The sequence below is a fragment of the Diceros bicornis genome, chromosome 7 (genome assembly GCF_020826845.1).
Source record: "Diceros bicornis minor isolate mBicDic1 chromosome 7, mDicBic1.mat.cur, whole genome shotgun sequence".
Taxonomy (NCBI): Eukaryota; Metazoa; Chordata; class Mammalia; order Perissodactyla; family Rhinocerotidae; genus Diceros; species Diceros bicornis.
In genome coordinates this window covers 12,777,511-12,793,219 of record NC_080746.1, presented here as the reverse complement: position 1 = coordinate 12,793,219, position 15,709 = coordinate 12,777,511, and the positions used below count along the sequence as shown (strand labels likewise).

The 15,709-nt window shown below is 35.5% G+C and overlaps 1 protein-coding gene across 1 annotated transcript; it reads left to right on the top strand.

Annotated features, from left to right (window-relative positions):
* Positions 1–14,556: 14,556 nt before the first annotated feature.
* Positions 14,557–15,495, top strand: LOC131408330 (olfactory receptor 8G1-like). Its single transcript, XM_058544945.1, has one exon. It carries the CDS (start codon positions 14,560–14,562, stop codon positions 15,493–15,495), a length of 936 nt encoding a protein of 311 aa, XP_058400928.1. The 5' UTR covers positions 14,557–14,559.
* Positions 15,496–15,709: the final 214 nt, after the last annotated feature.

The following is a 15,709-nucleotide window of genomic DNA, read 5'->3' as shown; positions in this document are numbered from 1 at the left end:
TCTTGTCTAAGGGAAGCTGTGGATACAGAGGAAAAAGTTACACAGAGAACAAATCAACCTTTCCCACAATATCTCCTATCACAAGAGTGGAGTATGTGCTGGGAAGGTCTGAGAATAGCTCAACCTCGAGCCGTAGAACTTGCTTTACCATTATCATAAGACTGAGTGACAAAGACTCTCTTATTAGAGTCTTTATAAGCTAAAAGCAAATGACACCAAAACTTTGCCTAGAGTATGAAGTCTTCTGCTTCCATACAATAATGACAGCTGTAAAAACCAAGGGAAAAAGGGAGAGGAAGTTAGTACTTGGTCAGAATCACCCTTCTCTCGTCTCAACGTTTCTTCGTTCACTTGAACCCTCTAGCTACCTGGTGCTGGCCTCTAGTGCAGATTAAACTTGGTGGGGCGAAGTGAAAACAATGTTCCTAACCTAAATCTATGGGACCAGAGTCTAAGAGAGGTTAAATTACTGCCCCATGGCACAGAATAAAAGCCATAAATCTGGAAGTGTGAGTGTTCCATCCATGGAAAGGGAACTTACTGACTGATATAACGTCTGCTTTGAGACCCTTAATCTCTCTGGATCATTTCTGGGACCCCCTAGAGAAATACTTTTACCAATTTCACTTGAGTCTCACGACTCTTTTCTTTCCCAAATATGGGAAAGAAAGTAGCATATTTTAGATCCTTGAACTTCCATCTCAAAAAGAAGAACATTAATATAAATGGAAATCAAAAGTTCACCCTCCTTAGGCCAGAAAATCTTGGTGTCTCCTTTTCATTGTTATTACCCCATGGTCCTGGAAGGGCAACTTCAGGCTCTGGGGTTCGCTTCCTTTGATTCTAAGAAGATGCAGCCCACCCTTAATTTCTGACTTTCCCTGGAAATCTTTCAGAATTATAGATCATAATTTCTGATTATGACTTTCAGCCCTCTCAAGCAGAAGACAAAAATAAACAATCTTTATTATTATTATTTTTGCTAGTTGGAAGAACACAGAAGACTTAATATGGATGAAATGATATAATGCATTCAGTTATAAACAGGGCAGAAGCTTGCTCAGTCTCTTCCCCAGGGAACAGATTCTAGGTGTAATGAGGGAAATAGGAGACTGTGATTACATGGAGGACTATAATCTGTCTTTAGAGACCCCAAATTTTACCTAAGTTTTCTCTTCACTGTGGGGATTGCACATCTCCCAAGGACGAGCTAAAACTAAACTCCAATTTCCTGTTCAGCAATATGGCACAAGAGGAAGTCCTAGACCCTCCTATCCTCGTGAGCACACTGATTCAAAAATGATTCATGTACAGATTCCCTTTGTAATAAATTGAGATACTAGTTAAGGGAGTTTGTATGCAGTTCAAAGGTGAACATGTCATACTGAAACTGTTAGAGAAATTCAAGTTATCCTCTTGTCTTAATACCTATCCTTGCACAGCACCTTGTGATTGGGACAAAATCCCTCATTTCCCAGCTTCTCCCTGGGGAGAGAAAGAAGTGCACTATGTGCCCAATGCCCCACCATTTTGGGTGGCTTTCCAGAAGACTGGCTTCCCAGTAGCCTGTCTCAGAAAGCTGAGGGACACAACACACAGCATACTTTAGCTGTTCAGGGTGAGAAAGAACTAAGGTGGTGGTTTGGGCTGGAAGCCATCATAGCCCCTCCCCCTGGCTCAGTACAGAGCTAGCAATTGAAAACCACCTTCTTCCAACTTCTCCTTAGTGAAGGAGAAAAGTGCACTATGCAGGAATGACCCAACTTATATGGGGGTTGCCTGAGGTATTCACTTCAGTCTTACTTGTTTTAGAGCACTGGTGGGACCTGGTACACTCTGGATGCCTGGGGGGTGACTAAGAACAAAGAAACTGGGTTAAATTAACGCAAAGTTTGAGATGTCTTGCTAGCCTTATTGGTGTGGATCTTATCCAGTACAAAGTCAGTCTATGAAAATTAGGACACGTGGTTGTTTTGTCTAATGTGCAGACACCAATGCAGAGACCATGGAAATGAAGACTTGCCAAAATATTTGCCAAAAAGGAACAAGATAAATCTCCACAAAGTGACTCTAATGCAATGGAAATAAGTGATTTACCTGACAGAGAATTCAAAATAACTATCATATTGATGCCCACTGTAGTCAGAGAACAATACAAGCACCAGGGGAAAATGTTAACAAAGGGAGAGAAAAATTAAAAATTCTAAACAGTGATCATGGTATTGAATAATACAACAACTGAAATAAAAAAAATACTAGAGGGATTCAACAGCAAACTAGATGCTAACACAAGAAAGGTTCACTGAATTTGAAAAAAGATTATTGAAAATCAATCAGGCAGAGGGGCAAAACAAACGGAATGAAAAATGGTGAAGAAAGCTTAAGGGACCTATTGGACACTATCAAGGGGATCAATATACACATTATAGAAACCCCAGTAGTAAAAAGAGTGAGAAAAGACCAGAAAGCTTCTTCAAAGAAAAAAGAACGGCTGAAAAATTCCCAAATCATGACAATTTCCCTTTATTGTGACCTATTTGTAGAGAGATAAATCCCAAAATAATTGTGTTGTAAAGACTAAGGGTCAACTACTTATTCACTCTCCGCTTTACTTAACTGAGCCAGCCTGACTTCCATCTTCAGACTCAGGTCTATCCTGGTTTCCAGGAACAATGTTTATCCAGGATGATGAGATACAAATATTCTAACTCAGTATTCTGGGCCTCAACACAAAGTTACTGCTGAGTCTTCTCTAAATTTGAATTACAATTGTGATACCTGGTTCTGATTCAATCACTATGCTTTATAATACATTTGATGATTGAAGCACATTTTTTTCTATTGCTAAATATTTCCATCTTTCTTTTATTTTATTGAGGTATCATTGGTTTATAACATTATATAAAATTCAGGTGTATGGCATTGTATTTCAGTTTCTGCGTAGACTATGTCATGTTCACCACCCAAAGACCAATTGGCATCCATAACCTTATACATGTGACCTATTACCCATTTGCCCTCCTCCCTCTGCTCTTTCCCTCTGGTAACCACCAATCTTTTCTCTGTGTCTATGTGTTTGTTTATTGTTGTTGTTGTTTTTATGTCCCACATATGAGTGAAATCATATAGTATTTTATTTCTCTATCTGATTTATTTTGCTTAGCATAAGATCCCCAAGGTCTATTCATGTGGTTGCAAATGGCAAGATTTCATATTTTTATGACTGAGTAGTACTCCATTGTGTATATATACCATATCTTCTTTATCTATTCATCCATTGATGGGCACTTAGTTTATTTCCAAGTCTTGGTATTCTGAATAATTGTGCAATGAACATAGGGGTTCATATATTTTTATACATTCGTGTTTTCATGTTCTTTGGATAAGTACCCAGAAGTGGAATAGCTGGATCATATGGTAGCTCTACTCTTAATTTTTTGAGGAATATCCATATTCTCTTCTATAGTAGCTGCACTGGTTTACTTTCCCACCTGAAGTGTATGATTGTTCCCTTTTCTCCACATGCTCTCCAACACATATGATTTCTGCTCATTTTAATAATACCCATTCTGATGGGTGTGAGGTTATATCTCATTGTAGTTTTGATTTGCATTTCCCAAATAATTAGTGATGCTGAACATCTTTTGATGTGCCCGATGACCATTTGTATATTATCTTTTTGGTGAAAAGTCTATTCAGACCCTGTTCTCCTTTTCTAATTGGGTTGTTTGTTTTTTTGTCAATGAGTTGTATGAGTTCTTTTTATATTTTGGGTATTAATCCCTTATTGGATATATGATTTGCAGGTTTCTTCTCCCAATTGTTAGGATGCCTTTTTGTTTTGTTGATGGTTTCCTTTGCTGTGAAGAAGACTTTTAGTTTGATGTAGTCCGATTGTTTATTTTTTCTTTTGTTTTCCTTGCCTGGTGAGACATGATATTCAAAAGAATACTGCAAAGACAAATGACGAAGAGTGTACTGCCTATATTTTCTTCTAGAAGTTTTATGGTTTCAGGTCTTACATTCAAGTCTTTAATCCATTTTGAGTTATTTTTATGTATGGTGTAAAATAATGGTCTACTTTCACTCTTTTATATGTGGCTGTACAATTTTCCCAACACCATTTGTTGAAGAGACTTTCCGTTCTTGGATCCCTCACCAAAAATTAGCTGTCCATACTTGGGTGAGTTTATTTCTTGGCTATTGATTCTATTCCATTAATCTGTGTGGCTGTTTTTGTGCCAGTACCATGCTGTTTTGATCACTATACCTTTGTAGTATATTTTGATATGAGGGAGTGTGATACCTCCAGCTTTGTTCTTTTTTCTCAGGATTGCTTTGGCTATTGGGGGTCTTTGTTTTTCCATATAAATTTTAGGATTCTTTGTTCTATTTCCATGAAAAATGTCATTGGGAGTTTGATGAAGATTGCATTGAACCTGTAGATTGCTTTTGGAAATATGGACATCTTAACTATGCTAATTCTTCCAATCCATGAGCATGGAATATCTTCCCATTTCTTTATGTCTTCAATTTCTTTCCACAAAGGTTTACAGTTTTCAGTGTACACGTCTTTTATCTCCTTGGTTAAATTCATTCCTAGATATTTTATTCTTTACGTTTTGATTATTAATAGAATTGTATTCTTAATTTCTCTTTCTAGTATTTTGCTGTTACTGTATAGAAACATAACTGATTTTTGTATGTTGATTTTGTATCCTGCAACTTTACTGTGTTCATTTATTATTTCTAATAGTTTTTTGATGTATTCTTTAGGGTTTTCTACATGTAAAATCAAGTCATGTGCAAATAGTGACAGTTTTATTTCTTTGTTTCCAGTTTGGATCCCCTTTGTTTCTTTTTCTTGCCTGATTGCTCTGGCTAGGACTTCCAATACTATGTTAAATAAGAGTGAAAGAAGTGGGCATCCTTATCTTTTTCCTGTTCTTAAAGGGATAGCTTTCAGTTTTTCACTGATGAGCATGACTTTAGCTGTGAGTTAGTCATATGTGGCCTTTATTATGTTGAGGTACTTTCCTTTCATACCCATTTTATTCATAGTTTTTATCATAAATGGATGTTGCATCTTCTTGAAAGCTTTCTCTGCATCTATTGAGATGATTGTGTGATATTTATTCTTCATTTTGTTAATGGGGTGTATCACATCAATTGATTTGTGGATGTTAAACCCTCCCTGCATCCCTAGAATAAATCCCACTTGATCATATTGTATGATCTTTTTAGTGTATTGTTGCATTCTATTTGCTAGTATTTTATTGAGGATATTTGCCTCTACGTTCATCAGTGATATCTGTCTGTCATTTTCTTTCTTTGTGTTGTCCTTGTCTGATATTTGTACTGGTGTAATATTGGTCTCGTAGATTTAGTTGGGAAGTATCACCTCCTTTTCAGTTTTTTGGAAGAGTTTGAGAAGGAGAGGTAGTAAATCTTTGAATGTTTGATAGAATTCACAAGTGAAGCCATCTGGTCCTGGACTTTTCACTTTTGGGAGGTTTTTGATTGCTGTTTTGATCTCATTACTAGTGATTGGTCTATTTAAATTCCCTATACCTTCTTGATTCAGTTTTGGAAGGTTGTATGATTCTAAGAAGTTATCCATTTCTTCTAGATTATCCAATTTGTTGGTGCATAGGTTTTCATAGTAGTCTCTTATAGTTCTTTGTATTTCTGTAGTTTCCATTGTAATTTCTCCTCTTTCACTTATGAATTTATTTATTTGAGACTTCTCACTTTTTCTTGGTGAGTCTAGCAAAAGGTTTGTTAATTTTGTTTATATTTTCAAAGAACCAGCTCTTACTTTCCTTGATTTTTTTTCTATTGTTTTTGTCTCTATTTCATTTATTTCTGTTCTGATTTTTATTATCTCTTTCTTGCTACTGGCTTTGAGCTTTGTTCTTTTTCTAGTTCCCTTAGGTGTACTGTTAGATTGCTTACTTGAGATTTTTCTTGTTTGTTGATGTAGGCCTGTAACGCTATAAACTTCCCGCTTAGTACTAATCTTTCTGTATCCCATAAATTTTGGCATGTGGTATTTTCATTTTAATTTTCTCTAGGTATTTTTTTTTTTCTCATTAGATTTCTTCATTGACCCAATAGTTGTCCAGTGCCATTTTATTTAATCTCCATCTTTGTGTATTTTCTAGTTTTCTTCTTGTAATTGATTTGTAGTTACATACAATTGTGGTCAGAAAAGACACTTGGTATTATTTCAACATTCCTAAATTTATTGAGACTTGGGTTCTGGCCTAATATGTGTTCTATCCTTGTGAATGTTCCATGTGTATATGAAAAGAATGTGTATTCTGCAGTTTGGGGATGGAATGTTCTATATTTATCTACTAAGCTCATCTCACCTAATGTGTCATTTAAGGCCAATGTTTCCTTATTGATCTTCTGTTTGGATCATCTATCCATTGATGTAAGTGGAGTTTTAAAATCTCCTACTATTATTATGTTACTGCCAATTTCTCCTTTTATGTCTGTTAATAATTGCTTTATTAATGTTCTTTTTGGATTGTTGCCTTTATCATTAAGTAATGCCCTTCTTTGTCTTTTGTTCCAGTTTATGTTTTAAAATCTATTTTGTCTGATATAAGTGTTGCTACCCTGGCTTTCTTTGCCTTGCCATTTGTGTAGAATGTCTTTTTCTATCCTGTCACTTTCAGTTTGTAAGTGTCTTTAGGTCTGAAGTGTGTCTCTTGTATACAGTATACCTAAGGGTCTTGTTTTTCTTAATCCGTTCAGCCACTCTGTGTCTTTTGGTGGAGCATTTAGTCCATTTATATTTAAAGTAACTATCAATGAGTATGTACTTATTGCCATTTCTTTCCTTCTTTCTGGATGTTTTTGCAGTTCTTCTCTGTTCCTTCTTTCTCTTGTACCATTCCTTTGTGGTTTGATGGCTTTCATTAACGTTATGTTTGGGTTTCTTTCTCTTTATTCTTTGTGTATTTATTATAGGTTTTTGTTTTGTGGTTACCATGAGGTTCATATATAATAACTTATGTAAATAGAAATTTACGTTATGTTGATGGTCTCTTAAGTTTGACCTCTTACTAGCAGCCCTACACTTTTACTCTGCCTTCCATGTTTTATCTTTTTATATATTTTACCTCTTTCATTTTTGTGTACCCCTTAACCTCTTATCATAGATATGGATAATTTTAGTGCTTTTGTGTTTTGAACTTCATACTTACTTTATTGGTGGATGATCCAATATCTTTACTGTATATTTGTCTTTACCAGTGATATCTTTTCTTTGATAATTTGCGTATTTCTATTTGTGACCTTTTCTTTTCCACTTAAATAAGTTACTTTAACGTTTCTCATATGGCCAGTTTAGTGGTGATGCACTCCTATTGTTTTTCCTAGTTTGGAAATCTCTTCATCTCTCCTTCCATTCTGAGTGTTAACCTTGCTTGGTAGGTTATTCTTGATTGTAAGTTTTTTCCTTTCAGCACTTTGAATATACCATGCCAATCCCTTCTAGCTTGTAAGGTTTCTTCTGAGAAATCAGCTGATATCCATATGGGGTTTCCTTTGTTTGTAAATTGTTGCCTTTCTCTTGCAGCTTTTAGGATTCTCTCTTTATCTTTAATTCTGGACATTTTATTATAATGTGTCTTGATACGAGCCTCTTTGGTTTTATCTTGTTTGGTGCTGTCTGTGCTTCCTGTATCTGGATGTTTGTTTCCTTGCTTAGATTAGGAAAGGTTTCAGCTATTGTTTTTTTAAACAGGTTCTCTGACCCTTTGTCTTTCTCTTCTCCTTCTGGGACACCTATAATACAGAAGTTAGTACTCTTGATTTTGTCCCAGAGCTCCTTTAGACTGTCCTTGTTCTTTTTAATTCTTTTTTCTGTTCAGATTGGGTGATTTCCCAGTCTACTTTTTCATCCAGGTCACTGATCCATTCTTCTGTGTCATCTACTTTGCTGTTGTTTCCCTCTACTGAATTTTTCATTTCCATTATTATATTCCTCAATTCTGATTGGTTCTTTTTTCTTTTTTTTTGGCTTCAGGAAGATTGTCCCTGAGCTAACATCTATGCTAATCTTCCTCTATTTTGTATGTGGGATGCTGCCATGGCATGGCTTGATGAACAGTGTGTAGGTCTGTGCCTGGGATCCAAACCTGCAAACCCCAGCCCACTGAAGAGTAGTGCACAAACTTCACCACTATGCTACAGAGCTGGCTCTGAATGGTTCTTTATCATATTTTCCAGCTACATGAAATGTGTCAGTGTAACAGAGAAAGTGAATGGCCACACAGGGATCATGGATACCATACTGAGGAGCATAGCATAACACCAGACAGTAATCCTTCTCTATTTAATTTGCTCACCATTATAACCCAAGGACCCAGCACAAAGCTCTATGCATAACAGGAAGATAAGTATTTTTGAATTAACAAATGAATGAATGAATGATTTTACCAGTCTTGGGCCATAGCAAGAATTCAGTTTTTTCTAAGTAGGGTAACCACAAGACTCAGTTTTCCAGGCACAATCTTTGTTTATACCTGTTGTTATTATAATTATTTATAATGTCTTCATGAACCTTTCTGTGCTTCAATTTCCTCATCCATAAAACAAATATAATTCTAAAACTATTTGATACAAAGGAAGTCTATATAACAGTTAGCTATATATGCATTAAGTTCAATTGTAGACATATTTAGAAACATACAGTTTGCATTTCTGAGTTTATGTCCTAAAACATACTATGGTATATTACATGTCTATTGAATGAATAAATGATTGAATGCCTTAAAATAGATGTAATATATCAAATGTAATCATTTTATTAGCAAACTTGACTGCAACTTTCTCTCTTAGTAAGCTTGGGCAAATTATTTAATCTTTGGTGTCTCAGCTTCTTTCTTTTTTAAATATTAAAAATATTAAAGTTATGTTGAATCATATGAAATTGCTTCCTGATTCAATTTAATGTTATCTTTCACACTGAGATGTTATGAGAATTAAATAAATTAGTAAATGTAACAAGATTAAAATTACATGTGGCACATAGTACGTGTTCAATAAATCCTGGCTATTATCATTATAAACAATGGCTTATGCACATAAAAATTAAGCATTTTGAAAACTATAAAGAGCAATCATTACTAATAATTAAATATAATTATCTATTTCCACAAACTTTAAATAAACAGAAAAGATTGAAATAATTGCTTCAAATATTTCAGAAGTTATATTCAGATGGGAAGTTGTTGTCATAAAGACTTTCTAGAACAATGTCTGCCAGGCTTGAATTTCTAGCCCTTGACCTAACGAGTGCCTGCTGTGTCGACACTGAGAGAGAATATTGTACACAAGGGAGTTAATGAGGGTATCAACAAAGGATGAAAAAGCAAATTTTAATTGCTTCTATGTCCCAGTAGCTAATCCCTGGTGAAAGGAAATCTTGAGGGAGCTTCCATCTATGTATTTTGGATGATACCTCTTGTATATTGAAATCCTACATTAAAACATGGCACTTTGGCAAGTGCCTCTGGTAGGTTATGAGGAAGCTGCAATAGGGAACCATGGATTTGGATTCATAACGTCTATGTGAACAACTCACGTGAACAACAGTAAGAGAGAGCCCGGAATTTCTATTTTGAACAGCCTCTACCATCATCATCAAGAGCTATTTCCTTAGAGAGTACTTGGTCTAAAGGGTACATATAACCCAGACCAAGGTTTCCAAGTAAAGGGTGAGTATCTAAATTCTATCTATATTAGAATTTTTTAATCTCAGAATGTTAAAGGAGTCCCACCTCCTCACAACATTACAGGAATTTCCTAAAGCTATCTGAAAATGATCACTCATCTTTTGTTGTAACACATTTGAAGACAGAAAATTATCTTTTTCATGATTGAACACACACTATTTTCAGGCACATTTAATGGTTAGAGAGATTTTTGATGTTGAAACAGGTTACTCATTAGCCTTAGTTCTGTCCGTTGAGGTAACATGCAATAAATCTAATTCCAATTTGTATTATTAGTCACATAGCTACTTGAAGTAAATTATTTTGATCTAAAATTTCAGTTTTCTTGGATAATTGTAATTAGTAAATCATCATCATTAAATACAGTCCCCAGAACTAAGCACAATTCACCAGATGCAGTTTATCTTGTGTGATAATCACTCCCTCATTTTGGATATTAGGTTCTTTTTAATGAATTGATTGGCATTTTTAGGTGATTGTCTCTTGATCCAGATCTTTTGAACGTGAAGAGCTGTGAGGCCCATGCTTCTCAGTTTTGAACATTTTGGACACCTGGCTTGTTTCCACTAACACTTCCAGATTCAGGTCTCTTTTGGAAGCCTTCATTAGCCCTTTTCTGTGTTAGCACCATAGTCGCCATGTTCCTGGCAGACCTGTGCAATCATATATTTATCACATTGCCTAGTCTACCTCCCCACTCCTTCTAGATTGTAGCACTCTTAACAGCAGGGCCTCTGTCTTTTTCATCTTTGTATCCTGAGTGCTCACAACAAACTTTATGCTTATAACAGTTAAATTTTCCTATTTAATATTGGTCCAGATTCATAGCCTACCAAAATCTTTTTGAATCATTATCATCATACAAGAGGTTGTTACTCTTTTCTATGTTTACTATCTATGAATTTTATGATGATTTCTTCTATGGCATCATCCAGATTATTGAAAGAATGTTTTTTGATGTTTTATGGAAAGATAACTCAAACATTTTTACTTTATGATTAATTTTTAGATGTTCCTTGAATTCATATAACTATAATATATTGTTCTGTATTTTTACTTACGACGTACAACTTTATCATGTCCACAAATTATCACAAGAAATGTAGCCAATACTTTATTAAAATCAAGATAACCTAGGCCTTAACACTCTTGTACTCTATTAATCTTGTAAAACTAAAGAAACAAAAATTCTGGGTATACCTTAGTGATCTTATATCAGCTATGAAACATAACATTTCTTTTGTAAGAGCTCAAAACATTTTTTTTCTTTCTTAAGCTGTTTTGGTGTTTTTCTCAGGATGCATTCATCTCTAAGATCAAACAAACATAAGAAAAAAAGACCATTGATGCAATGTTGGAATTCTCCACATGTAACATCACAGGTGTTCAAAGAGAGTGGTGTTACCAGGGCAGAACAGGAAGTTATAGACACTAAGGGCATGTGCTGGAGTCACACTTCAGGGGGAGCTGGTCACATGTAATGATTAAGAGCCTAACACCTCAGTCAAAATTACAAAGGTTGGGCAAGAGATAATCGAGCTTTTGTGATGGGCATGAGTATTTAGTGTGTCAGTCTTGTGGGAGGCCAGGAGTAAAGGAAGAAAAGTTGGTTGGCCACTATAAAGAGTCAGAAATATAGAAGAATACAGCAAATCAGCCCATTTAATATCAAGAGAGGAAAAATAGGGAATGGATTAAAAGAAGTAACTAGGATTTTGTAAAAGATAACTGGGAAACTAACATTTTGGGTTTACAAAATTGGCAACAGGTTTGGTTTGATAATGAGTTGACAATTTTGTACATTAGACATTCTTGAATTCCTCATAGTAAAGTGTAGAATTGACTCAGAGCCAGGGGTCGTTGGTTTCTGCAGGAGATGGCAAACTTACTGATTATCCAGGGGTAAGAGGAAAGCAGGTATCAGATAGAAAATTGCTAATTACTGGGCACCTCACAAGTCTGCTGGGTGTTTTCTGACATTGTGATTTCAGGTCTCTTTTATTGTGCTTACTTTACTTTTTTTGCATTTGTTGATTTTTTTCCTCTACTGAAGACATAGGAGAAACACTTTAAATAGAGTATATGTCTGCTTTATGTTTGTAACATATTAATAATTCCTGGTTAAGGTACATATTTTTCTTGTTTATATATTAGAGAGAAAAAATAAAATTGTAAAAGATAGTTATAATTTTTTAGTGAATATAGTACACATTTCAGAGAAGAAAAAGATCTTATTGTTTGAAGAAAAATTTAATTGGGCATATTTGGCATAAATAAAGAGCATACACCAGGCAGAACCTAGATGGGGAAGGCTTGGAGGACAGCAGCTAATTAGCAAGTTGTGGTGGAATGTTTTCTACGGTCAGTATGGTATCACTATTGTTTGGTTGTTGTTGTTTTACTTTTTTACAACAGCTTTATTGAGATGTAATTCACATATCATAAAATTTACCTGTGAAATGTGTACAAACCAGTGTTTTTCAGTATATTCATAGAGTTGTACAACCATCAGCAAATCCTAAATTTAGAACATTTTCATCCCTTCCCCCCACACCCCCCAAAAAAGCCTTGGACCTGTCATCAGTCCCTTCTCGTTCTCCCCTGCCCCAGGAATATACTAAGCTACTCTTTCTTTCTATGAATTTACCTTCTCTGGACACTTCATATATATGGAATTATACAATATGTGGCCTTTTGTGTCTGTTTCTTTCACTTAGCATTATGTTTTCAGGTTCATCCATGAGGTAGCATATCTCAATAGTCCATTAATTTTTATTGCACTATTATATTCCATTATATGGATATATCACTCTTTGTTTAACCATTCATCATTTGGTGGACATTTGGATGGTTTTTATTCTTTTGACTATTGTGAATAATACTGTTGCTCTAAACATTCATGTACAAGTTTTTATGTGGACATTTGTTTTCAGTTCTTGTATGTACCTGGGAGTAGAACTGATGGGTCATATGATAACTTTATGTTGAACACTTTGAGGAATTGCTGAACTGGTTTTCTAAGCGGCTGCATCATTTTGCAATCTCACCACCAGTGTATGAGGGCTCCAATTTTTCCAGATCCTTGCCAACACTCATTATTGTTTGTCTTTTTGATTATAGTCATCCTAATGTGTATGAGGTGATATCTTATTATAGAATGACAGCAGAGAGGCAGGCTGCAGTGCAAACTGACTTAGGAGAGGATGTAAGACAAACATACATTTCCGAAAACAGTTTCAAGAATGGTGGCCCAGGTGAGGAGGGAGCATAAGAGCAAAATTCTGCTAATATGTGGGATGGTACTTGACTTATTTGATCTGATCTGATTTTGAAAATAATGCCCAAGATATCATCTGCACTGGAGACACACGAGTTACATTATTATACTAAACATAACTAAAAATCATTTTGAAGTTTGGAAGCATTAATATATACTAATAACTTAGTATAACTACTGGGTATTTTGGTGCATATTGTCTAAAATGCAAAGTGTGCTCCAGTTAGATTTCAAAGGTAGATATTAATCCTAAGTTTTAAGTTTATTTTGTCCTTCAGTTCAGAACTTTGCACTTCTAAACTATTATAAGATTTTTAAAGTTTTCTTTGAAAAAAAATCTAAAATGTTGGTAATTTTTTAATTTATAAAAGGCGTATTTTTAAGTCATTTAAAGTGTTCAGTTTCTTTGTTAAAAAACAGTAAATGGGTTTTATATACTAGAAATTAATATACCAGGCAAAAACTCAAGTTTTACTGTAAGGTCTAAAATGATAAAAACAATAATTAATATTTCTTTGAAAATTTTTGTGCTATGTTGTACTTGTACTATCTTATGCGTATATTTTTGAACTGAAATGTGCTTAATCATTAATTTTGTTTTGAAGGTTCATCTATTGTACTCTATTACAATTATTTTAAGCATCAGAACATAAGCCTCAAGCATCACAGACAGCATTAGGTCATGCAAAGTACTTAGCACATCGTGAATACTCCATAAGTGTTTTTGAAATGAATGAATTTGGACTTTAATTTTTCACACTTCTGAATCCTCTTCATAAGGATATTCATGTCCTTCCCAGATATGGTGTTCAAGTTGAATGAAAGACTTATTATTAGCCATCCAGTTACTTTCCAGAACCACTATTTCTGTACTTTTGAAGAGGTGCCATAGTCAAGGTACTCACTCCAGGGGAGTCCATTCTGGGTCAGTTGTTGTTGTCAGTACCTTACATGTATTTTTTCCTTCACATTAATTGCTGTGAACAATTTTGCTGATATGATAAAGAGATATAGATAAGAGGGCAGACATGAATAGCTAAAATAAGAGGTGGAAGATGAGATAGACATGTCTTATCTCTTATCCTTGATCATTTACTTATTACATGCTTAACTATGGGCAAATATCCAACCACTATAAGCCTCAGTTAACTAATACGTAAAATAATCACACTAGTATTTTCTATGCAGAACAATTGAGAGGAATTCAAACAAGTCATGGAAAGTTCTTATAATACTCAATGAAAATGAATAGAAAAGTTCTTTTGATATTCAGGGATTGGGCAGTACTAAGATCCACTCTTATACGATAGAACAAAAAAGGGATAGTTTTAGCTGATATTTATTTACACATCCCACATTACTGTGATCTCAGGGTCTTTGACTGCTAACGTAGATCAGGAACAGACAGAAAACTGGAGCCACCTGGTTGAAAAGACTTGAATTCTGTTTCACACTTCATTGTGTGGTGAGACAATAAATACCCACCATAAGTTTTCTTCTTCTCTTCCTACATAAAACTCCCAGAGGAAAATGACAGCAATAAATCATTCCACAGTGACTGAGTTCATCCTCGTTGGGCTAACAGAACAGCCAGAACTCCAGCTGCCCCTCTTCTTCCTCTTCCTAGGAATATATGTGGTCACGGTGGTGGGGAACCTGGGCATGATCACACTGATTGGGCTCAGTTCTCCCCTGCACACCCCCATGTACTATTTCCTCAGCAGCTTGTCCTTCATAGATTTTTGCCAGTCCTCCATCATTACCCCCAAAATGCTGATGAACTTTGTAACAGAGAAGAACATCATCTCCTACCCTGCATGCATGACTCAACTCTATTTCTTTCTTGTTTTTGTTATATCAGAATGTCATATGTTGGCTGTAATGGCATATGATCGCTACATAGCCATCTGTAACCCGTTGCTTTACAATGTCACCATGTCTAATCAGATCTGCTCCTGGATGGTATTTGGGGTATATATCATGGGCTTGATGGGTGCCACAGCTCACATGGGCTGCATGCTAAGAGTGCTTTTCTGCAAGGCTGATGTAATCAACCATTACTTCTGTGATCTTTTTCCACTGCTGGAGCTCTCCTGCTCCAGTACTTACATCAATGAGGTGGTAGTTTTGTGCTTCAGTGCATTTAATATCCTTACCCCAACCCTGGCCATCCTTGGCTCATATGTCTTCATCATTGCTAGCATCCTCTGTATCCGCTCGACTGAAGGCAGATCCAAAGCCTTTAGCACATGCAGCTCCCACATCTCAGCCGTTGCTCTCTTCTTTGGTTCTGCAACATTCATGTACCTACAGCCATCATCAGTCAGTTCCATGGACCAAGGGAAAGTGTCTTCAGTGTTTTACACCATAATTGTGCCCATGCTGAACCCTTTGATCTACAGCCTGAGGAATAAAGATGTCAAAGTCACCCTAAATAAAATCCTTGAAAAAAGATGTTTCCTGTGAAAAAGGTTATTTTACCTTAGCAAAAATTTATAATTCATTGAGAAGGTTTGGTAAGAAACAGTCCATAGAGAGCAATGTATGTTCACAGGTAATGAAATTATTGCTACTACCTCATTATTTGGATAAAAAGTGTCAAGGGATTCATAGTGTCCGCCGCCTTGAGAGCAGCACCATTTCTGGGATGTCCCAGAGTCCATCTACCCATAATAATCCA

Coding starts and splice junctions, on each gene's coding strand:
- LOC131408330 (XM_058544945.1), top strand. CDS start 14,560: ATGACAGCAATAAATCATTCCACAGTGACTGAGTTCATCCTCGTTGGG.